This window comes from Platichthys flesus, chromosome 6, assembly GCF_949316205.1.
Source record: "Platichthys flesus chromosome 6, fPlaFle2.1, whole genome shotgun sequence".
NCBI lineage: Eukaryota > Metazoa > Chordata > Actinopteri > Pleuronectiformes > Pleuronectidae > Platichthys > Platichthys flesus.
Genome location: NC_084950.1, coordinates 6,379,814 through 6,404,005, shown reverse-complemented (window position 1 = coordinate 6,404,005; position 24,192 = coordinate 6,379,814). Strand labels below are relative to the sequence as shown.

Sequence of the window (24,192 nt, the reverse complement as noted above, 5' to 3'; positions counted from 1 at the left end):
AAAAATGAGTATATTCTGCCCCCACAGGATTAAGACGTACAACTGATCAATAATCAATAATTAAAATAATCAATAGCTGTAGCCCTATAATTACTTTTGTTGTCAGTGTGTTTTATGCTCTGTGTGCTGAACAGTGTGGGTCCTGTTTGTGGCATCACTATTCTTACCACCTGCAGTGTGTGTGTGTGTGTGTGTGTGTGTGTGTGTGTGTGTGTGTGTGTGTGTGTGTGTGTGTGTGTGTGTGTGTGTGTGTGTGTGTGTGTGTGTGTGTGTGTGTGTGTGTGTGTGTGTGTGTGTGTGTGTGTGTGTGTGTGTGTGTGTGTGTGTGTGTGTGTGTGTGTGTGTGTCTCTCTGTGCATGGGTACGTCCTTGTGTGTCTGAAGTGAATGTCCTGGTGGGTCAGGCCTGGACGAGGCTGCTGCCTTGTGTTGGGAGCACCAGATGGCCTCTCTTCCTGAGAACAGCGTGCCAGATACATCCTTGAAAAATCAACTCTCAGAAAGCGCTGCGACGACCGACAAGCACGACAGTTAAATGTACAACCGAGAGAAAAAAGAGGGGGGGGGGGGTGTCTTTATTCGGCCAGGAAGAGCTGCAGGGCAGTGCTCGACAGAAGTGCAGCTGTTTCCTCAAAGCTCTTTGACTCCCGTGAAATGGGGAAAGAAAACATTGCTGAATAATTTACTCTGCAGCAGCAGCGGTGGTCGTGTTGTGATGTGGGGAGGAGGACTCTGGATGTTCCTCAAGTTGTGTGGGTGAACAGCCCTGCTGGGTGCTCCTGTACGATGAGTGACGATAGATTTATTTCAATTTAAAATAATTTGTCCGTTTAGATCTCATTTGCCTTTGTGTGAACCAGAGCTAACTCAGAATGATTGTCCTCATCTGTCCTCTGTCGTCTTCTCACCAGACAAGAACTGTTCTCAGGACATTTCACACTAAACTCAGGCTCCTTCGCAGGGAGTGATTGTTTTTCCTCAGATACATTTCAGGTAGATCCATCAAAGTTTGTGTGTGTGTGGGCTTGTGTTTGTGTCTGTGTGTTAGTGCTCACAGCAGGATGATCAGCAGATTGCACACTCACTCCAGGGTCCATTGAAAGCGATGGACAGCAGTCTTGTCTTTTTGAGATGTTGGGACAGATGTTCACTGATTTAGACAAGAGTTGAGTTCTTTTGGATTTTCCTGGTACAGAACCCATTCCACTCCCAGTGGATTTTGATTAAGCTCCTCACATCAGAACACTGTCAACATAGGACCCTGGAAAAATACCTGCGTTGCCATTTTGTTTATTTAGGATAAACAAACTTAACTAAATCCCTTGTCCCTTTCTTCAGGTTTTATTGTGCAGCTGCGGTGACTAATGTCCACCTTGTCTCTCTTAAAAGCCCTGTTGTAATTGAGCCGCACAGAAAACACTGGTAACTATTCTTCTGCTGAATAATGGATAAACTCATCAGCCTTTTCACTGCAAGCGATTCTCCTGCCTGCACGACGACAGCTGGACCTCTCGCCTCCACACGGGCCACCTGAGATGAGGCGGCCCGGCTGAGCATACATGAAGCCATAAAACAAGTTTATATATCTGTCACAAATGCACAGTTACCTTCTAAGAGCCATAAACACACTGTGATGTGTAGAATTATTTGTATTCTTAACTTCTTCAGGTCTAGACATGGTCAACAGCTCCCTGAGCATGAACAGCAACATGCATCATGTGTTTTTTCACTTCATGGGATTCCACACGTGGGATGAAGATGTAACTTCATCCACACTGAGTCCTCACCATCCTCGTGACGGAGCTGACATCCATCACTGCAGCACATGAAAGTGATGGCGTCCACCTTTTGCTTTTCAGGTGGTTCTTGTTCCTCCTCGAAGGCCAAATGAGTCACAGGTCACACAAGCTATAATCCACTGGCGTCCCAGTGTGTGTATACCAGTAACACCAGGAATCCAACCCGTTCTTTCATTAGCACTGAGGTCAGACTAACTTAATAACAGAGAAATGGGTTCACCACCCCCGGACCATTAAGAATCATTAGTAAAATTCCATCTGCCTGTCACTCGGGGGGGCCCCATTGACCTGTGGGGTCCCCACCGTTTAAAAGCCAAACAATTGAGCTGCATTTGTCTCTTCCCACTGTGTCTCTGGTGAATGCGGTGCTGGATTTTTCCAGAGAGGTGGTTGTTGTTGCGGTTTCTGCAGAGTTTTCAAATCCGTGATTCATCCTCACACTTGACAGTCGCTCAGCTCTTCCTTCTTTTCTGTTTGTCTCCTCTACCTTTTCTGTTTGTCCTTTTTAAAATCCATTTCTCCTTTCCCAGCAAATATCCTCGGTCAACATGTCCCGATATTAAAATTATAACTTGGCAGTTAGTGAATTAATTTGAGGGATTAGACATCCAACAGAAGAATTGCCGTTGACCTGACTGCTCCCTGGTTTTTATCAGTTTGTCCTCATTCAACGTCACTCAGCTTATTTGCAAAAAAGTTATTTGTGTTCATCCCAACTGGGCGATTTAAATAGTCTCTTTATTCTCGTATTAGAGGGAATTAATTATTTGTCGTCAAAGAATTAAAACTAAAATGTCCTAAAAATGACTTTTATAACTTTATGACTTCGCAGTTTTCGTTTAGAGTGAAATGGCTCAGCATTACTTTATGGGTTGCAATAAAACTGATTATAAAGACATTTATAGGATCCAGGAGATGCACTGTTGTTGTTGACACAGAAGAGGTGTTGAGAGAAATTAATCTACACATGAACCATCTGCAGCCGACCTCTGGTTCCTCTGAGTGTCTGCAGATGGATCGCTGCATGGAGTCATGTACCGGGGCTGGTGAATTTTTTTAGGAAACTGCATCTCTTGGGATAGAGCGGGGGGGTTATAGGTTGTATGCTGTGATGATTACATCATTCTAGGCCCCCGTACACACCTGGTCTTAACATGTGGTGTTTGTCATCCGATCCTAAGTCGACAGCTCTGAGTGTGTGTGTCCCACCTGGTGTTAAAATGTGGCCCCACTTTCCACTTGAGGAGATCAGATAGTGTACGGGGTCAAAGATAAGAGAGGCCAACGACGAACCCTTTCTTATTGTCCCTCTTTCCTTCTGCTCCCAGATCAAGAAGACGTCCGAGGCCACGCTCACCACCATCCAGGACATGGTCACCATCGAGGACTACGACGTGTCCGAGTGTTTCCACCACAGCCGGTCCACCGAGTCGGTCAAGTCGGCCGTGTCCGAGACGTACCTGAGCAAACCGAGCATGGCCAAGAGGAGGGCCAACCAGCAGGAGACGGAGCAGTTCTACTTCATGGTGAGTGGATGTGTGAGCCTGTAGAGATGTCTTCTACTTCTCTACAAAAATAGAAATAAATCAATTAGAAATGCAATATTTGTTGCCTTGGTTTGCTTTCTAAACTTTGCTGTTTGGAAGGAGGTAAAAATGTCAGGAATATGAGCTCAAAGCTTTTATCTGGACTTTAATCTCTGCATGCAAACTCTTTAGGACTTAAAACTCTGAATCTCATGCACCAGCCCCCCCTTCCCCCCCTTGAAATCTTTGATCAGCGGTTAGAGGAGAAGCTCTCCCCGAAAATGTTCCTACTTTGTAAAACTAACCACTATCCTGTTCCCGTCTGGAGATGGACATGCTCCGATAAAGGCTTTAAAAAGATCCTCGGCTCGTCCTTTGCCCTTGGCCGCGTTATCGTGAGATGGCTGTCTGAGGAGCGGGCGCCGTGGCTGGCACTCTCATGGGCCGCTGTGTAATTACTCTCAATTCTCCACAGAAATTCCGGGAGTTTCTGGAGGGCAGTAATCTCATCTCCAAGCTGCAGGCCAAACACGACTTGCTGAAGAGGACACTCGGGGAAGGTACGGCCATCGTCTCCTTTATTTACCAGCCTCTAAAAGCTCCCAGTGTTCAGGTGGAGTTACTTACACTTCTCTAAATGTCACTTTTACTGCTCTCTCAGTAGAAATCAGGAGATTAAACGAAACAGTGTCCAAACAGCCAACATAATAAATAATGAATTACACCTAAATTAGATGTGGATAAACCCACCAAAGAAAAGTGATTAACTTAGTAGAGGAGAAGAAAGTAAATAGCCAGAAAAGGTCAAGCGTCAAAATAAAGTATTGGTTTAAAAAATGTGTTATATGTATTTAAATATTTAGTTCTCCTCAATCATTTCAGTTTCTCTCTTTGGCCAATGTCCCACTGTTTTCCTGCTTTTTCCACTAGACCGAGCTCCTAGATGGTAATCTGGGTTTTAGCCGGAGCCGAGGGGGATTGTGAACTTGTATTATCCGTCTTAATGACTGATTTCTCCCCCCCCCCCCCCGTACTTAATGGGCCGCCACGTATTAACGGGGTGGCGGTCATTACGACGGCCTCTCCTTGTTCTACACTGGTGGGATCCCCTGTAGGCATCGGCTAATCTACCACCAGCCCAGGGACAATCTGTCAGTCATTGTTCTAACCGGCGGTCCCGGTGGTCTCGGTCAAACTGTCCGAGACCACCGATAATTAGCGATGCAGCGGCGTGCTCGCGAGGAAGAGGAGAACCCTCGTGCTCCTCCCACATGCTCCTTCATCACGCTGCTGTCAATGGGCTGAAGTACAGTGTGAGTCACGCAGACGGGTCAGACTCTGGTCACTGGAGCAGTCTCACAAACGGAAATACGCCCGTTTCCGCCCCAAAACCAGTTGGAAGCTATTTTGTGCTCAGTCTTACTGGTTCAAACTCGAGCGTGTGTGTATTTGTGTAATGATGAGTGTGTCTGCGAGACGGCGTCGGTCGTAAACTGTACAACCGTGAGTTGTGTGTGCTGTGATTGTATTGAAGCTGAAATCTTCCATGTGTGTCTGTGTGTGTGCACGTATAGGTGTGTGTATGAGTTGTGTTTGTGCTGCTCAAGAGGCCCTGTGCCGCGGACAGATGGCAGCCTTCAAATGCTCCACTAGGCGTGTGCACAACACACCGCAGGGACCTCAGAGACAGGTCCTGGCATGTCCACACATTTAACTTCCCCTCACATCTCTTCTCTTCTCACCCGCAGGCCACAGAGCTGACTACATGACCACAAGGTAAAGTGCACACTCGCACACAGACACACACACACACTTAAAGGATCCACGTGCATATTTGGGTTTCACATCCAGTTTTCCCTCATCAGCCACAGGAGCGCTTGTGACATGTCGCAGCTCATCAAGGCCGATGACACTTTGCCTCAGGACGTTCTGATGTGAACTCCATGAAAGCAGAGGAGTCCTGTAGTTAGACTCGGAAAAAACAGACCGCATCGATTAGATGCTTTGGCCTCCGTGTTTTTAAAGCCCTGTTCGATAGCATGAGGAGCCAGTTGTTGTTATTCAGTCACTAAAGTACCATTTGTCAGGGTTTAAAGAAATATATCAAACATCTTATGGTTTTGACACTTTGAAAACACGTCATCATTCATGTTCTAGTGGGGAATCAACATTTATCTTTACGTATATTAATTCATTTCAATCAGCAAAGAGGAGCAAAGTCATTTCACTTAACTTTTTATATAATTTAGTTTTAAAATGTATATATAATCACCATATATATTATAATTGATCAATAATTTAATTATAATCAAATTAATCTAGGTTGACGTTGAGCTCTGCAAAACTGTAGTTGTTGTTTATTTTTCACTATTTGTGATCATATTTATAGTAACAATAACATTTAGAACCTTATTGTTCGTTCTATTAGTGATGAAATTAATTTATATTTTCAGTTCTGTACTTTAAAGGAAATTAATGCCAGTATATACAATAAAAGAAATGCATGTAAAGAAACATTAGTTTTACATTAGGAGAACATTGACCTGCTCCTCATTGGGGTGATGGTAAACATTATAACACAGTGTTATTCGTCTTGCAAAGATTTCATCCGAAGGTGTTGGTGTGATCACATATTTAAAACCTCCTCCGGCTTTTCCAGCTGAATAGTTTCTGCATTATAATTGTGCGGCAGAAGGAACTGAAGTCCTGGACTCATTTCATCTCAGTCCTACAGGTCATGAGAAGCCACACTGCATTGAGACACACACACACACACAATCACACAGACACACACACACAGTCACAGTCAAACTAAGAGAGGAGGTCTCCCACAGGGCCCGTCAGGAGCTGGGTGTTCCCGGCGGGGTCTGAGATTCCACCGGCATGTGATGTCTTATGCAATGAAATGAAGGATGTGATTATAAAGAAGAGAAGCATCTGAAAACACTCCTCCTGTCCATCATCTTCAGCCGGAGGGTTTTTAGAGATTAGTCGGCTTCAGCTGGTGTTTTTGAAGAACATGGAGAATAACCTCTCAGATGGAACACCCTGAAAGAAACTGTTGTCGTTTCCTTGTTCTAATTCACTCTTTGTATTCTAGATATCCCAACGGGCTGCTCAAAACCCACACTGGCACCCGGCGGGCTCGACCCCGCTCTGTTTTTAATGTTAGGTTATTTAATGGCAATTTGGAGTCGTTTATCAAGGTACTGATTATCAGTCTGTCCGCCCGACGTCGCTCCTCCTCCTTTTCCATTTTCTGTCTCGCTCTGGCTTTCTGGCCATTTTGGTGGGTTCCCCCAAAGCATCTTAGCTTTGATTTATTCCTCCAACAACAACAAAAAAACTAAAACAACATATTTGTGCTAAGATGGCTTCTGGAAAACCTTCCTCATGAGTCGGTGAGCTCTGGCAGTCGGTGTCTGAGATGTAGGGGGGCTGGCACTGACAGATTCTGGAGGGCTGCAGGAGGAGAGGAATGGCAGTTGGAGGGATAAATGTTTGTCTCCATCAGCTCCCCCCTGACTCTGCTGCTGACCTGGCATCGCTGAGCCGCCCTGGCAGAGGCGTCCTTTCCTCCTCCAGAGCGGGAGCAGGGGCCAGTGAAAGCAGCCGGGTCGATGGCAGTCAGGGAGCGGATGCTGGCGAGTTGTGGCTGCCTCCCTCCTCCTGCCTCCTCGCGGCCTCCCACCGGGGGGCCGAGCCCGAGCCCGGTCCAGCTCTCACTGTTTTCTTTTGGGTCGGATGCCAGCGCAGAGTGGAATGAGGGGTGCACTCTTTTTCAGTATAAAGCTTTGGTGGGCAGCTGCTCTGGTCCTAATCTGGGTCTTGCTTTTCTCTCTCTCTCTCTCTTTCTGTTTCTCTCTCCCCCCTCCTCCATCACTGGCTCTTGCGACATTTCTGTAGCCGTGGACGTCGGAACTCACACGCTCGACATCAGGTAGACACCTTGAAGCGTCTCGGGGGGGCCCCATGCTGCTTGCCTGCGCTCACTTCCTCTATCTGTCCTGTCTTAACATCATTTTCCACTTCATGTTGTGTTTTCCTCACCAACTAAACAAAACGTGTGTAGCCTGAGTCAGACTGAATTGAAGAAAAACCTGGTCTAATCAAAATTCCAACGATTTTTATTTCACCCACATCTGAGCCACAACCCTCACACCTGTAATCCACTGATGGTTGACTGAGGTGTGGTCGCTTTGTTTTGGCCCTGAGGCCTGTGAACAGATCCACTGTAAAAGTCATAGCCTCAGGAGCAGCTGCCACTGAGGCAGGACAAGAGCACACTTCACATCTTCACTGTGGAGTCATATCAAGTGTGTAACTCTGTAGATGAGCTTTTATTCATTTTAAACACAGGGTGAGCTCTAGTGCTGCTAAATATAAAAGTATTTATATTTATATGATATTAGCATCGAACAACTTGTTTGAACATGTTAAAGCTTTGCAGTGATTTTTATATAATTTGCGATATTTCATCAAATGCACATGAACAATTAAAAAAAGCCAGTGATGTCAACTCAGTCTGTCTCGGTCAGATTTCACCTTTACAACCCTAGCTCTGCATGTTACCCTACAAACTTCACTGTCCCTGTGTTTGCATGTTTATACGTCTAACATCACATTGACAAGTTGCTGCTTTGAGCCCGACCCAGGCATTTACAGGCTATAGTCTTTATAGTCTCATTTTATTCTTCTATTTATTAAATTTCTATTTACTACAGTTACGTTTACTGTCACATCTTTAATATTATTGTTTGATAAATTTGATTTCATGGTATGTTCAGTAAATCTATTATAAAATCATATTTTTGCTATGGATATAAACTGTATATCCTTCGGGTCGGGCTCTAGCTCTCGTGCATGTAACTAGAGTCAAACTATACGCAACCTGACATTGTGTGTTTTCTTATTTTTCCTTTTAAAGGACTCTGGACAGGCTATTCCTCGTGTGGTGGAGAGCTGCATCCGCTGCATAAATTTATATGGTGAGTGTGTTCAGTGTATTGTAAAGATGTTTTGTCCCTTTTGTTTATAAAACATGAGTAAATGACTTTTAAATATTTAATTTGTTGAATCTACAAACCTGCTTTATTTGTGTGTTTTATCTGACTTTGATGAAAAGTGACACTTAAGTGATTTCTGGGCGTTGATTGTTTGGGGCGTGTGCATTTTCTTTTTCATGTAAAGTGGGTGTTCCACTTCAGTCATGGGAAAATGCAGATTCCATCCTGTTTACAGTGACACAGCCTTATACTGACCACTTTCCCAGTGTACCAGGAGGCAGACGGGAAAGCTCAGCCCAGTATGGGTGATGAGTTAGACTATTGGTTTTAAACCAGGTCAGAAATGTCACTGTGACGGACTGTAAGCTCTCAGCATTAAAGATGTGACAGCAGTCAGCTGTTCACAGGGTCGTCGGCTGCGTCTCACCACTCAGTGAGCGATGAACAGGGAGAAATCTAAAAGGCAAACAGCAAACTAATTATGTTCCTCCCGACCTTTGACCTCTCCCCTCAGTAAGTCCTAATCCCAGCTGAAAGACACATTAGTAAAGCTTGATTGCCGCCTCCCTGACTCATTAATTATCCTTAATTAAAAAAGTGAAGGGGGTTCAAGAGCAGGATGTGCCTCTTCAGACTGATGAAGCTGTTTTCTCCGTCTTCATCACTCACTTTCTTTGTGTTTCTCTCTTCAGGCCTCCAGCATCAAGGAATATTCCGTGTGTCTGGATCTCAGCTGGAAGTCAATGACATCAAGAACTCGTTTGAAAGAGGTAAGAGGAGTTTAATAAACTATAACAGCAAAATATATAAGACCTCGATTATCTGTTTGCCGATAAACATTGACCAATTTGAACCTTTCACAGACACTTCACAGTTTTTGAGTTGGTTGTTAATTAGTTATATTTCACATTGAGTCATGATTGTTATTGATTTCCATCTGACCTGCTGACTCTTCTGTGCCTTAGGAAACGACCCTCTGACGGATGATGAGAACGGTCACGACATCAACTCAGTGGCCGGCGTTCTCAAACTTTACTTCCGGGGTCTGGAGAACCCTCTTTTCCCCAAAGAGAGGTTCAATGATCTGCTCTCCTGCATCAGTAAGAACTTTTTCACTGTGTTTTGTCTTTTAAAATCACATAATTTCATTTACAGAAAGTCTCACTCAGACCAGATTTTGATCCTTGCTGTTTTTTATGCCGTCAAATAAACTCGCATATTATTACAGGACTTGTGAAAATACATTTCCAAAGACTTTTACTCATTTTCTAAAAACAGTTAATTTATCATACTTCAAAATGGAACACATCACACCACTCATACATCAGCAGAAAGCCTCATCTTCTTGAGACACTATGAGGTAACTGGTTGAGCACTGAGAGGGTTATTATCTGAACATGCTTACTCGGTGGTGGTGGAATGTTAAATGTCCACAGAACTGAGCACTATTTGAGTTGAGAGCTGCATCCACAATGAGGTCCTCCCAAGAATTGTGGCATTGTCACGTCGAGTCAGTTCTCAGATCAGTCAGCTCTTTGTGTGCTCTGATCTGCTAAGACATGACATGACATATGGGGGCTTTTAGCTCTGATAAAGAACAATTGAACATGCACGGTCACATGGACGCAGCATGTGATGTAAAGCCTTGTGCAGATTTGTGTGTGTGCGGGTGTGTATGTGTGTGTCGTGACTCGTGGGTGTACTTTTACTCATTTGTGCAGGATGAGTGATGGGATTCCCTGTTTACATTCCCCGGCTCAACATGCCAGTGATTGCAGTGTGGGCTGAATGCCCGGCAGGCTCCATATTAAAAACCCTCTGCTTATTCCATATGGAGCAGCTCAGAGCAGCTAGGAGATCACTCTGCCCTTCACTCGCTCTCCGCAGCAGCAAACGGCAGCTCCCTGATATCTTTCATTTTGGAATTGGCAGCATGTGCGTTTTGTGCAGGTGTGATTACACAGGTGTTTATAGGGGATTTTTCTCTCATGCTCATTTGAGTACATCTTCAAATACTGGCTTTTCTGAAGTACTGAGCAGCCTCCCAGAATCCCTAGTTAGGTATTCATGAAAAATGAAATACATCCCAAGTATCCCAGAAGCCCGAATCCCACAGAGTGGCTGGAGGGTGGCGGGACTATTTTTAGCAGCCAGCAGCGCAGCCAAATAAAATAAGCTGCTTCAAGTGCCACAGTGGAACAAATGAGATGAGTAATAAAACACACAAAGGTTGGCGTTCTCCGGTGATTAAACACAAAATCGACTCAGAATGTTTTTTTAGGTTATAAAGTCATTCTCTTGCTGGTAATACGGGAAAAAAGTGAGTGAAGGATTTGAAATAAAATAGATGTTCGGACAAAACAAAGCAGGAAACACTACTCAGGGGTTCAGGTTGTCAGGTGCTAACGATGAATGCTGACTTCCTTCTCCTCTTCCTCGTCCTCTGTGGTGTCAGCAGAGGTGAAGGGCAATACCACAGAGTTAATACATTTCCTGTGGCCTCTGTATACACACACATATCACGACTCTTTGCTGGCGCCCCCAGAGAGTCACAGTAATTCTGATAAGTGATTGGCTTCGCTTCAATATGCTCTCGTATTTTATAGTCTGGGACTCTGATAATCAATATTTTAACACCATGAGATTGAAAGGTGTTTGTCATGTAGAGCATATCGAGGTGGTGCACTTCAGAGGTGAATGGACACAACAGACTCTGGGTTTTATTTCTACTTAATTCATTTGGCAATATTATGGTGGAAATCCATGTTAACATGTCCCCTTCCTGCCTTTTATATGATTAAAGACATCAACATGGCTCAGTTTTTCTACCTTCAAATGGAAATGAACAATTATTTGGCTTAAGCCTTCAAATGTGTTGTTAAAACAGATTGCACACTGTCATGGTGACACAAAAACGACGATATCCACAGTTATATGGTTTTTCCTGCAACTCTTTGTTTCTACCAGGTTACCATCTTTGGCACAAGGACACTGTTTGTACTGAAAAACTTGATTAATGAAACAAAAGAAGTGCATCACCCATTTGAATAGTGATCTCCTGGTATCCATCCCCAGTGATGGAAATGTATATTCAGAGCTCCTAGTGACTGAATGAGGAAGGAAGGTGTACTGTTACATCCACTGGGGAATTCCTTTTCACAACAACCCTTTTGAAAATGTCATTTTGAAGAGTCCCAGGGGGCCAATAAACTGCTGGAGTGGAGTTTAACACACACCTCTGTATTTTTTGCTGTTCTAGGAATAGAGAGCCTGTATGAGAGAGCTCTCTACATCCGAAAGCTCCTCCTCACCATTCCCAGATCGGTCCTCATCGTCATGCGCTACCTATTCGCCTTCCTCAACCAGTGAGTTTATAGACAATAACCTTTACTGTTTCTTTGAGGCTGTCAGTCATGATTTGATGTGAAATACCGTCCCCCCCCTCTCATTTATCTATCCCTCCCTCTTTTTCTCTTTCAATTCCCTTCTCCAGTTTGTCCCAGTACAGCGACGAGAACATGATGGACCCGTACAATCTGGCCATTTGCTTCGGCCCCACGCTCATGCCCACGCCGGACACCCTGGACCAGGTCTCCTGCCAGGCCCACGTCAACGAGATCATCAAGACCATCATCATCCACAACGAGATAATCTTCCCTGACGCCAAAGAACTGGACGGCCCCATTTATGAGAAGTGCATGGCAGGAGGAGATTATTGGTGAGATATGAGTTATTTTTACCTCCAGTAATGTTCTCATCTGTATTTGTTTGTTAGAAGGATGACACAAAAATTACTGGACCACGAAACTTGGTGGAAGGATGAAATATGGGTCAGGGTTAGGGTCTGAATCAGGGGGCGAATGCAGGATTTATTTTTTAACAATGTGAGGTTGCAAGTATCAAAGTTTTTCGTGGATTTCTCAGAGAATAATACATGGACTATAGTTTTTAAACAAATCAGGCATGTTTAGTAATTTGGTCAGACTCAAAAACTTGAAAACTGTGAATTTAGATGTGGTTTGACTAGGGGACTGAATGTGCTCTTACTAAATGTTCTAGTTTAGGTTGAGCTTCTTTCTCTTACTCAGAAGGGGATCCAGACGATATGTGGCTGCTGGGACTGTCACTGGTGTTGCAGGTTACCCAGGCACATACAGAATCACTGTGATGAGGTCACTTCATGCAGCTGCACAGCTTTTCCAAAAAAATATGGATGTTTAAGAGTCTGCACCAGTGGCTTTCTTATTCCATTTTTTTTTTTTTGTGTGAATGGCGCCAACCCTGTTCTTTAGGGATTCACTCAACATGCAGGTATGCGTGCACTCGCAGCGCCGCAGCTGTGTCTGTAGAATTTCTGCGCAGAAGATATGAGTAATTACACAGGCCAATTAGACGTCTGTGGCTCAGGAACATGACAAGGTAGAGCATGCCTCAGCGCTGACTTCAGGTGGTGGAGCGCTCTCTGGGTGAGACACGCTGAAACAATGACTATAATTACTACCATCACAGCAGGAGGAGAAAGACAGAGGTCACCTGGCACCGCAAGGACAATTCGGTGAACTACGGCACACACTGAGGTCAAACCCCAAAGTCTTTGCCATTCACTTGTTTCTCCCTTTCTTTACCTGACCCAGGGAAGCTTGTGAAGCCCTGAGGAGATTTGTCATTTGTTGTCTTGGCTGACATTTTTGGAATGTGAGGACATCCTCACTTATTCAATGAACTGTTTGAGGGTTGTGACTTGGTTTTAGGGTTAGACTTAGGTTAGGCTTTTAGTTTGGATGGTTACGGTTAGTGTAAGGGGCTAGGGAATGTATTCTGTCAATGAGTGTCCTCACTAAGACAGAAGTACAAACGAGTGTGTGTGTGTTAGCTGCACAAATCTATTGTGTGAATGCATGTATACTGACCTTCTGAGGACCAGTAAACCTCAAAGAGCACGGTTAGCTGTGGAAACTCTTTTCTCTCTTCTTGTCATGAGATCTGCCTGTTGATTTTGTTTCTAACTAACCCCTAAAAGAAGTGAAACTACACAATGGGAAAATATTCAGTCCTGTTTTCTGTTTCGTAACTGACCCCTCACATTTTGCCGTGACCGTGACCATGATGTTCTGCTTGGTGTCTCCACAGCGAGAGCCCCTACAGTGAGCATGGAGCCCTGGAGGAGGTCGACAACGAGGGAGGCACCGAGACGCACACCAGCGAGGACGGTGAGTGCCTGTACAAACATGCAACACACAACTAGCTGTTAAGTTGTATGTGGAAATCTGTCACATTCACACCAGACTTCCCCCGTGTTCTTGGCCTTGCGAGGGTTAAATTCCGCTCTGTGCAGCTAATCCTGCCTTTCAGCCTGGTAAATGCAGTGACCTTGAAGGGTTGGGGAACTGGCCTTGCAGTGACAGGCAGCCATTCATATTCTAATACAGTTTTTTCCCTCGGGATCTTGGGACATCTCCACGTCCCCTTTTTACAAATTTCCATGGTGGTCTGCAACCCCCTGAACCCCTTGGGAACATTTCTTTGAAGGGTTACAGCCTTAGGTTGAAATGACTTTTTTCATTACCCTGTGAAAAAATATACTGTAGTCATCTGTAAAAGAATAGAACAAGTATGGAGTGTATCAAGAGTGTCCCGTTTTATAGCTTTTCAGAAACTATACACTCTGGGTTTTCTCGGTTTAACGACATCTCCATGTGTCCAGGAGAAATATGAATTTAAAAAACACTCCAGGCTCATGTAACCTCTGGAGGAAATGATTTGCTTCTTTCAGACACGGGCGGGATACGTTTCAAGTTGTGTGATCATACATGTGGGCCTTTTGTTTTGGTGAAATGGAGGCTGGGTGGTCGGGTCCAAAGCAAATAATGAGCGAGTTAGTTGAAGCCAAAGTATCAGACGTGAGGGGGGGGGGGGGGTCAGGCGTCGCTGTTTAACTTCCAAAGAAAAACAGAAAGACAATAAAAGTCCAGCTCATTAAAAAGTGATTAATACTCCCGACTTGGCGCTGACCAGATGTACAAAATGTGATGAATGCAGAATCGACCTATAGCTGAGCCACGTCTCCCAGTCTTCCCCTGGTAACAGACATCCCTAAACCTGTTTCCATGGTGACAACATCTAGCCCCAATCCCGTCTCCTCCTCGAGTTCTAGGGGCTCCCCGTCATCACTCATCATCTGTCTCCATAGACGCTGTGAACGCACGGTTGATCCCCTCACGTTACCTTATTCCCTCGGCTTCCAAATTGAAGCTATCACCTGGATGTCTTGTGTAACTTAAGCAGACGTGTGATTACACAGGGAAACTCCTGCATGCGTGGATTCCCTCTGTAAAACACACATGGCAGCCATCAGCTCTTTAAGTAATTAATGGAAGATTACATTTTCCCCGAAACCCCTTGCTGCCATGGGTTTTCGTCCAAAAGTGTTTTTTCATTTAGTCTGTGCAGACTGGGAGGAGGGTGTCGACACTGACTGTGTCCCTGCCCGTGGAGTCTTGAACTGTGGTCAAGTTATTGTCATCGGTTATTTTTAAATCCCCATGACCTCATTCCGTTTTTCAGACACAAAAGCAAATGTCTTTTCCTGTTTGGTTACGAGCCCTCTTGTTCTCTCGTCTTGTCTCGAGGATCAAATTCTATTTGCGCTGAAAGTAAGAGAGCAGGAGAGGGAGAGGAAAAGAGAAAGAAAGAATAAAGAGGAGTAAAAAATCATTCCACGTTGAAGTCTGATTGTTTCGACGCCACAGACCTCCTGGAGTGTGTTGGAGCTCGACAGATGAGCTGAACCGGTCAGAGGATAAAGCTGTGTGATAGATGCTGTAGTCTGGTGTTAGAGGAGAAAATGCTAATGCTATAATAAGGTCAATTTAGATATTTAATAAAGCTTATTCTCAGTTTGTGGCTCTTGTGTATTACCTTTACATTGTGTCACAGAGCTGGCTGTCAAATGTTAACCACAAATGAATTGTAGAGTCCAACCGATTTATTGGTTGACTGATGATGTCGGCCGATATGAGTATTTTACAGGCATATCGAGAATCAGCTAAAATAATGGAGGATTTGAAATTTCTTAATTGAAGGCAAGGGTTTTGTAATGTAGGAATGATTGACATTTGTTTTGTTTTATTATATACATTCACTCAGAACTCTCTAACCAGCCAGGAGAAGCAATTTTTATTTTCAAGTTTCCTCTCTTATTCTGAATCCAAACCGAGATGAAACAAAAATTAAAGCTGTGACACTAGACCATCTACTGTGTATCTGTCCTGCTCATTGTTTCTTGGTTGAAGCAGCTCTCATATTAATCAATGAAAGACCTTAACCAGAGCTATAAAATGTCCCAGTCTCTGTGTACATGCTCAGGGCTCTGACACATGACCGTCTCATGGGCCCTGGCTGAAATGCAGGATGATAAACGCTCAGGTTTTTAGCGTGGCACTTCTCGCACACACCATCAATACATTGACGTCCTATCTACTAAATTTGCTACAAGGTCAGAGTTGAACTAGCTGGCACATTGATTATATAGATATGTCTTTGCAGGAGTACGGCTACATGTCCTTGTTGTCATCTGCCCCAGCAGGCATGTTGTATGTATTAGTTTTCATGCGTCAAAGCGCAGTGGATTTTACTGTACTAGGAGGGTCATCACTTCACCCATAAAACATTATGTCTTACCCGCTCTCGTGTTTTTATCATCCACTGTTTTGTAGCAGGAGGAAAATATAGCTAGAAGAGAAGAAGGGAACACGAAAGTTATAACCTCTATTTTATTGATCGTTTTCCTTTTGTATGGATGTGTGAGCCGTGTCCACACAAGAGGTCGCTCCACTGGCTTGTGTAAGACATCCGACAGTTTGCCTCTCACACCACAGGCCTCCAGCTCCCAGGGTTCAGCGTGTCTTTAGCTCCAGTCGCAGTTTGAGAGAGAGAGAGAGAGAGAGAGAGAGCGTCTGACCTCGGGTGGTAGAGTCTGCAACGATTCTCCGTTGTAATTGCACAACATGACCGAGGGCATCCTTTACCGCGCCGAGAGTAGAGTTTATAGCCCGGTGCTTTCAGCCGCAGCCACGTCACTGCAGTGCTAGTTAGTGTGTGTGTGTGTGTGTGTGTGTGTGTGTGTGTGTGTGTGTGTGTGTGTGTGTGTCTCGAGATTTCGGGCCGACATTTAGAGACCTAGAGGAGGAACGATGGATAGGTGGAAGTAAAAGGCAAGAGCCAGAGAAAACAGAGATGAGGAAAAACCCGTCCGACCGGTGAAGGTCCTGTCGACTTTATTAACGGCCTTGTCCCCCGCAGTGCAGCTCAATTAATTCAGGCAGTAAATTCCTGCTTGTCACATTTCATTGGAGCCACGTTACAACCGCCATGTCAATCCTGACAACGCAGCGAAGGCGAGGAAGGTGGCCAGTTAAACGTTGAACAAGGAAAAAAAAAAAAACATCGAGATATGGCTAAAAAGGACACTGAGGAAAATAAAGTAACCGTCGTCTTTGCCCAGGCGCTTTCTCACGTGGCCTCTCCGCTCGCCAGGGACTTACTTTTAAGCTCCTGTGAAAGATAAATCACGCTGGCTTTTCACGGCCACTGCAGGCTGCAGCCATTTGCTCTGTTCTCTTACCTAACAGTGTGTGAGTGTGTTTTTGTGTGTGTGTGTACAGAGAGAGGCAGTGCTAGGGGTGAGGCTATGTCTGTCCAGGGACCCCCCCCTTGTCTGACTTAAAGTGAGAAAGTGCGATCGGAGGAGGGCAGGGGAAGGAGTGAGGGAGGGATAAAGAAGCTATTTTTAGACCTGTGTTGCTGTAGTGCATGAATATTGGCTCGGAGAGTCGACTGGAGCTGGAACCACAGATGATTTATTCAGGATTGACATCAACTCAAAGCAGATCTTCAGTCACTTGGACATAAAAAGTTGGACTTGGAGATAAATGAATTATAATATTGACTGAGCAATTCACCATTAATTACTATTGTATGCACTAACTTTTACCTCCTTCCTATCCCGTGTCACTGATCCAGGGATGTTTGACCAGTTATCGATTAGTTATCAAACCAATCTAATGATCCATGCGGTGACTGACGTGCCCCTGAGTCATATGGATCTACTCTGCCAAGCTTCTATTAATACCCTGCTAAACCTCCTCTGGGCCTGTTGCAGCCCAGGCCTGGTGTTGTCGAGCTGGGTTACTATTGACCACAACTAAAGTAACAAACTGGCTCAGCACACGTTGAACTGTGGAAGCGCCACGCTTGTAAACAGGCCGATACACAACTGTACCAGAGCCAACGTGTATAACTGCATTTATTGTATTGTCCATAGAGATTTTTATTTCCTAATACTGCACACACCCGATAGCAGCCGCCTCCTCTTGATGTGTTCGTTCGCCCGGTCTGACATACGCCACCCGTCTGTTCCTCTCTCTCTCTCTCCGCTGACAGAGGGCGAGCCCATCGAAGCCATCGCCAAGTTCGACTACATCGGCCGCTCCTCCCGAGAGTTGTCCTTCAAGAAGGGAGCGTCCCTGCTGCTGTACCAGCGAGCGTCCGAGGACTGGTGGGAGGGACGGCACAACGGCATCGACGGCCTGGTGCCGCACCAGTACATCGTGGTCCAAGACATGTGAGTGGGTTTATGTGTAGCCTGTTTACTGTGCGACTACGCAAATACACCAATCATTAAAGTGAATAATGCTGATTAGATTTACATGGACAGCAATATTCCGATATTAGGCTCATTCTGTATATGACATGTAAACAACATTGTGTGAGAAACTCAGAATAAATAATCAAATGAAGACATTGAGTATTCTGATCTTTGTCGGATTTATCAGATCTATTTATATATATATATTTAGAGTCGAGTCAAAACCCAAACCAGGGCTTAATAGGGGTGTACTTTGTCCCATTGGGTTTTGGGGGAAATTATGATAAATACAGAGCAGTACATATAATTCTACTCTTATTACAATTCTCTAGTTCTAAAGCAAAAACGTGGATACAGGTGGTGAACTGAGGAAATGTAGATTCTCCTCCGTGTGTTAACTGGTCCCAGCTCCACTCAGAGCACTAGAGCTTTAGTTTAAAGAAGAATCCTCCAGTTCTCCTGATGATGGTTAAACAACCCCCTCGTCTTTGTTGTCGTTGTTGTATAAGAGGCCTCAGACCCTCGGGTGGACTGAAGGGTCCTCGTGCACAGAGGACCTGCAGCCTCGTCCGTCCTGCCCGCTGCTGTCCTCTTTCAGCCCTGGCACGTTCTCCATCTCCAGGGTCCTCAACCAGCCCTCTCGTCTCTGTCTCCGACTCTCAGCACTAACAGGCGTACACTCTGCCATGGCGACCGCTGGGGCCTAATGAACTGCATTCACTGTCTCGTTAGGACCGGAACAGAAACACTCCAATCACTTAGTGGCCGGTCGACAAAAAGGCCATTTAGAACACCCGTCCCCTGTTTCCTCCTCCTCTCCTCTTTCTCCCATCACTGGGCCGTCACTGTGCCTCTATTAATAATTCACCAGGAGGGTTACTGCTGCTGGGGCTTCTTGTTTCGTTAAAGAAAGAGCGGAGGAATTTACAGCTGTACGGGGTCGTCCATAAGTGGAGCAGCATTGTGCTCTCTACTTAAACAGAACAGGGTGAGGAGCGACAGAGTGCACAGGGTTGGGATCTTCACTTGTCCCATAAAAGAACCCAGAATAAAACATGAGAGAGACCGATTCAGGACAGGATGTCTCCTCTCACGACTCCGCTGTCGGGATGTTTGAAATGTCCCCCGTCCGAACCACTCGTCCTCGCTCTGTCTCAGCAAACACGCGCGTCCACTGTGTTTTTATATCAGCTAATACACAGCAGCTCAGGAGCTCTGATTACTGTCGCCTGACGGGCACCAACTGTACCCAGCATCCAGCCACACAACCTCACTGAAACCTATACAGTCGCTCTGTGTGTGTCTGTGGGTGTGTGGGTGTGTGTGGGCGTGTGGGTGTCACCACCAGAATACTGAGAAGCCCGGGAATATGACTCATCTGACTTTCTGGACCTTGGTGGGGGGGGAGGGGGGAGACGTGCTGACACACAGGAAACTGATATGGAACCCTGTCATCGAACAACAGTGCGACTATGACTGATTTTTTCCCCCCAACTTTTTCTTCCTCTTCTTCTTCTTCTTCTTCTTCTTCCTCTGTTTGTCTGTCACCTCCTCCTCCTCTTCTCTCTGTGTCCCAGAGATGACAGCTTCTCAGACACTCTGAGTCAGAAGGCTGACAGCGAGGCCAGCAGCGGCCACGCTGGGGAGGAGAAGTGCTCAGGGAAAGACATCAGCTCGCCCACTGACCCCCGCATCTCTGAGGCCTACATCACCAGGTTGGTTTTCATTCTGCAGGAAGACTGGACGGAGATACTGAACCCTCTATGTTACCCTTTGAACAGTTGGTGTTCTGTAGAATGTTGCCCCTGGTTAATGAGAAGTGATGAGTTTAGCATTAGTGGAACACAACTGATGAACAGCTGCAACATCTAAAGTGATTATAACTACACAGGCTTTAGATGCGTGTAAATAATAAGTCGCTAAAAACAATATTTCAGTGCAAACTCTGAATAGACTTTTCTGAAAACTTCACTTCTTCTTGAATATTGAACCAATCTCATTGATAAGAAACTATTAAAACCCGTTTGCACATCACACAGTAGCTAACACAGCCTAAAACTACCACTTTTTTCTTGTTAGTCTCTCGTCTTTATCCTAAATTACTACTAATAATAATTTTATATAAATTAAATCTCTGTAACTGACCCTAACACTCCACCGTAGCTGTATAAACAGCTTCCTGAAGAAAGCAGCACACGTTGTACAGAACACACAATCAATTCTCCATGTCACATTTACGGCCTCCTCCTGCTCCTCCTGCTCCTCCTGCTCCTCCTGCTCCTCTGTATCCTCAGCCCACCTCCCTCCGCCTAATCACCAGTGAGGGTTGCACGCCTCCCACTCTGTTTAATTTCCCAGTGACCAGACAGTTTTGCGTTGTGAGGCATGCGTATTAAATATCCATTTCACATCAGTGCTTAGTCATCAGCAGTGGACTGGAACACACACACACACAAATACATGGATAAATGACAGACACACACACACACACACATAGGACACACACATCCAATCACACTTCAGTCTCTGGCAGCGTCTGTGTGCCACTGTTACGTCTCCTGCTCTCCTCTTTTCATTTCTGCTGCTAATGGTGGAGCGAGCGAGCCGACCTTGAAACATCTGTTCTTGGCTTTTGCCGAACGAATGAACAAATTCTATTTTATTCCGAGCCATACTCACTTCCCAGCCCCCCCCCCCCACCCCACCCCCCACTCCTCCGCTGTTAAAATGATGATGATTCATGCTCGAGACAATATTTACACCACTGCAGGTTTCAGTATGTGGACGAAGAGCATATCTGGAATGAATCAGCCTAACGAAGTTCCTCTTAATCCCAAAAGTCGACGTCTACATCATTCTCTACCTGTCACCTGCTCCCAGGCGACACCCCCCCCCCCTCACTCTCTCTTCCTCTCCTGTCTATCCATCTTCCACCCCCACGCACTTCTCCGCTCTTCCATTCAGACAATCCCTCGCAAGTTTTGAATCATTTATATCCTGAGCTTTATATAGATATTTCTCTTTCCTCTCATGTTGTTCACCATCAGCATCACCCTGAGCAGAGTTCGGCGCCACCGTCGGTAAACCAGCCGGTTTCATTGGTGTGTTCCTGCGTCACCACGTTTCACAGTTGGTCCACTTTCTGTCTGGATGCAGAGGAACCCACGGAATGTCTCGTGATTTTCTTTTTATTATCAGCCAAGGTCGTAACAAACAAAGTATGAGCTGTCGATGTGGTGACGGCATCCGGAGCAAGTCATAATACAGCCATGGTTGTAGTACACTGCCTTGGGGGGGACTTGTGTTATGAGTGTAGACTGCTCCCCCTGCAGGTTTTCAGTGCCTCCTGCACTTGTTTACTTTACAAGATCTCCCACTGCAGTCAGACAATGAAAAAATATAATAATATTTCTCTCTCCAGCCCCCGTGCCTGCACCTACCCCCCCCCCTCCTCCATTGTCTAAACAGACCTTGTAGCTATTAGTGTTGTCGAGAAATTGTTTTCTGCTCGTCAATTCATATTTTTACACCTCAGAGATTTTTTTTAACATCCATTTCCAGAGGGTTTTGTGGTAAATGAGCAGCACTTATTTTCTAACTAATATAGACATTTACACTTAATGAGGAAGATGAGTAGTTTCCTGTCATCAAAATTTTTTGGGGGAGACGCCACAGCAACAGTGTCTTTGTGGAATTACAATTAATTAGGTTCGCGCAGTCTTTAATATCCATTTTTATTATTTCTTCTTATTTCACGCAGTAATGAAGCCGCCTGTTAGTCTTGATAATAAGGTCTGAGACATCCTTCAGACATAAACTCTATAAATGAGGCCATTTGCTTCAGTGATTCACTGCTGGTTTATAATCACAAAGAACCAATAATGCAGATACTTTAATAGTTCAACTGACAAGCTCGCTCAAGTTATTGATGGAATATTTTGGGGGAATTATTTTACCAACAAAATAAATAACTTCGTTATAATAAAACATTATTAGTCTCTTTTATTTGCCAAATAAAATATAAAAAAATAAAATATAATCTAAAGTTCTACATGATTATAAATGATTGTGATTAATATAATATTTAATTATATATTTTCATTCCTGTTCAATCATCCTGCTGCATGAACGTGATTGTGATTTTAATGCTTTGATTAAACATAACTGGAGGAAGTCATAAATATGTAGAGCGGAGCCTGGTGGAGCCACAGTGACGAGCGTGCGCTGCTCTATTGACCTCTTATGCAATGGAGCTGCTTCAAGGGAGTAGATGTTACTGGACCCGTTTTAGACGTGCTCGTGAAATCAGGTGTGCACGCTGCTCTGCGGGTCCAGGTTCACACAGAGGACAGTTATTCTGCTCCAGCAGCTGGAGCTTCTCCCAGGGAGCCTGTGGTGATGCTCGGATGAACCTCAGGCCTCCCTCCTCTGGCCGACAGCCAGGTCCACTCTGCTCCACACACACGTTTATCAAGAGCCGCTGACGTCAGGGGTCCTCTCACAATAATGATGCTTATTTTTATCAATGTGATAAATGGTTTATGTTTTCCTCATCCACACACCCCCCCCCCCAGATCTACATAAAATACCACATGCTCAAACGATCTGTCCCCTTAACATGACTTTTTGAAAAAACAACGAAAATGTAGGAGAAAGTCTCACAATGTCAAAACGATTCCTGGACCCAACCCCTGATCTGGATCTGCACCAAAAATGTAATGGGTTCTACTTTGGGTCATGCCCCACCCCTCCACAAAGTTTCATTACATCGGTTGAGTAGTTTTTGCATAATCCTGCCAACAAACAGATGAAAAACTCCTTGGCGGAGGTGATTTCAGTAGAATGCTCTAGATCTTAACACACTGAACCTTTAAAACCTCGTACGTCCACTTCAGGGGATTCAACGTCTGAAGGAGGACTGCGATATAATAAAATTTGGTCAATCAATCTCTTAAATCATCAAATACAAAGCGGTAGAATTACTAACCATAACTGAAAAGTTTACTTATGGAAGAAAAAAGGTTTCAAATGTATATAAATGATGTGCTATGATTGGTTGAGAGTTTGGTGATTGAAGATGTCCTTTTTGTGTTGTTATGAAAGCAATGAATTAAATCAATTTCCCCGTTTGTCCCATTCCTTTATCCCAGTAGACAAAAGAAAAGGTCAGAGCCGCCATCTCGAAGGCCCCCTGCCCGCCCCAATGACATCCACTGCATGGTGCATCCCTCCCAGCAGGGTCACGGGGGCCACGGCGGCACCCCAGAGATGGGCTCGCCAGTCCTCGGCCACTTCAGCCCGCGGGACATGCTGCGGAATCGCAACCACATGCCCATGGACAGCCCCGAGCGCCGGCGCCGCACCGGCCACGGCAGCCTGACCAACATCAACCGCCACGAGTCGCTGAAGAAGATGGAGAGCCCCCCGATCCGCCGCTCCACCTCCTCAGGCCAGTACACGGGCTTCACCGACGCCCACCACCTCCACCATCACCTCCACCACGGGGGCAAGCCGCTGGATCCGGAGAGCATCGCACAGGTCAGCGTGGGACGAGCGGCGACCCGACCGCAGCTCCCTCCATCATCAAAGCCCTGCCCCGCCCTGTAAACACATAGTCAGTCCCTGTCTTCTGCTTCCTCTGGCTGCAACTGTGTCCGTGTGCTGAATTCACGCAAAAGACGAGCTTCACAGGCAGACAGCAGGGGGCGTAGTCCGACACTGGGATCGGTCCCATGCAAAAAAAATTTAAAAACAGACCGCTATTTAAAACTGTTCCATCGCCTGCCTGGTTCTAATGTGTGTTGACGCACGCAGGAAGGCAGTGGCTCTGTTTTAACTGCTGTCCCATCAATCTGAATAGCAGAGCCGTTAATGTTGCTTGTAAAAAACAAAGGCTCAGTTAGAACGCAGAGGTCACAGAGTGCACGTTAAACTGTGCTGGGCTGTCTGCCTGCAGACTGGGATCATGCTCAGATGAACACACCACGTCATCTCTGCATTTCCACAGTCATTAGCATGCAGGAGGAGAGCTGCTGATGCAAAGTAATTCTCCACCTTTCTGCCTGGAAAACGCATGCTTGGTGTTTTCCTGAAAAACTACATCTTGACTTTCTGTTGACATGGTTTTTGTTTCCTTCTAACTCCACCTTCTCCTTACTTCCATGTCTTCTCTTGTTTGTTTGTCCATCTTTTCACGTGTCTGTTCTACCGCATCTC

General features: G+C 45.2%; 1 protein-coding gene across 8 annotated transcripts in view; it reads left to right on the top strand.

The window, feature by feature from the left end:
* The window catches only part of srgap1a (SLIT-ROBO Rho GTPase activating protein 1a), a 75,791-nt gene that overhangs the window by 49,001 nt on the left and 2,598 nt on the right, over positions 1-24,192 (top strand). The window contains exons 9-21 of one of the 8 annotated variants that reach the window (XM_062390061.1): positions 3,127-3,324; positions 3,800-3,884; positions 5,073-5,100; positions 7,231-7,264; positions 8,252-8,312; positions 9,023-9,100; positions 9,296-9,430; positions 11,590-11,695; positions 11,824-12,048; positions 13,461-13,540; positions 17,772-17,952; positions 19,554-19,691; positions 23,130-23,514. In XM_062390061.1, the coding sequence (XP_062246045.1) occupies positions 3,127-3,324; positions 3,800-3,884; positions 5,073-5,100; positions 7,231-7,264; positions 8,252-8,312; positions 9,023-9,100; positions 9,296-9,430; positions 11,590-11,695; positions 11,824-12,048; positions 13,461-13,540; positions 17,772-17,952; positions 19,554-19,691; positions 23,130-23,514 (1,734 nt within the window). Of the gene's footprint in view, positions 1-3,126; positions 3,325-3,799; positions 3,885-5,072; positions 5,101-6,424; positions 6,531-7,230; positions 7,265-8,251; positions 8,313-9,022; positions 9,101-9,295; positions 9,431-11,589; positions 11,696-11,823; positions 12,049-13,460; positions 13,541-17,771; positions 18,128-19,553; positions 19,692-23,126; positions 23,591-24,192 lie in introns of those variants that run through there. The other 7 variants (XM_062390060.1, XM_062390059.1, XM_062390058.1 and 4 more) reach the window with 7 other exon arrangements.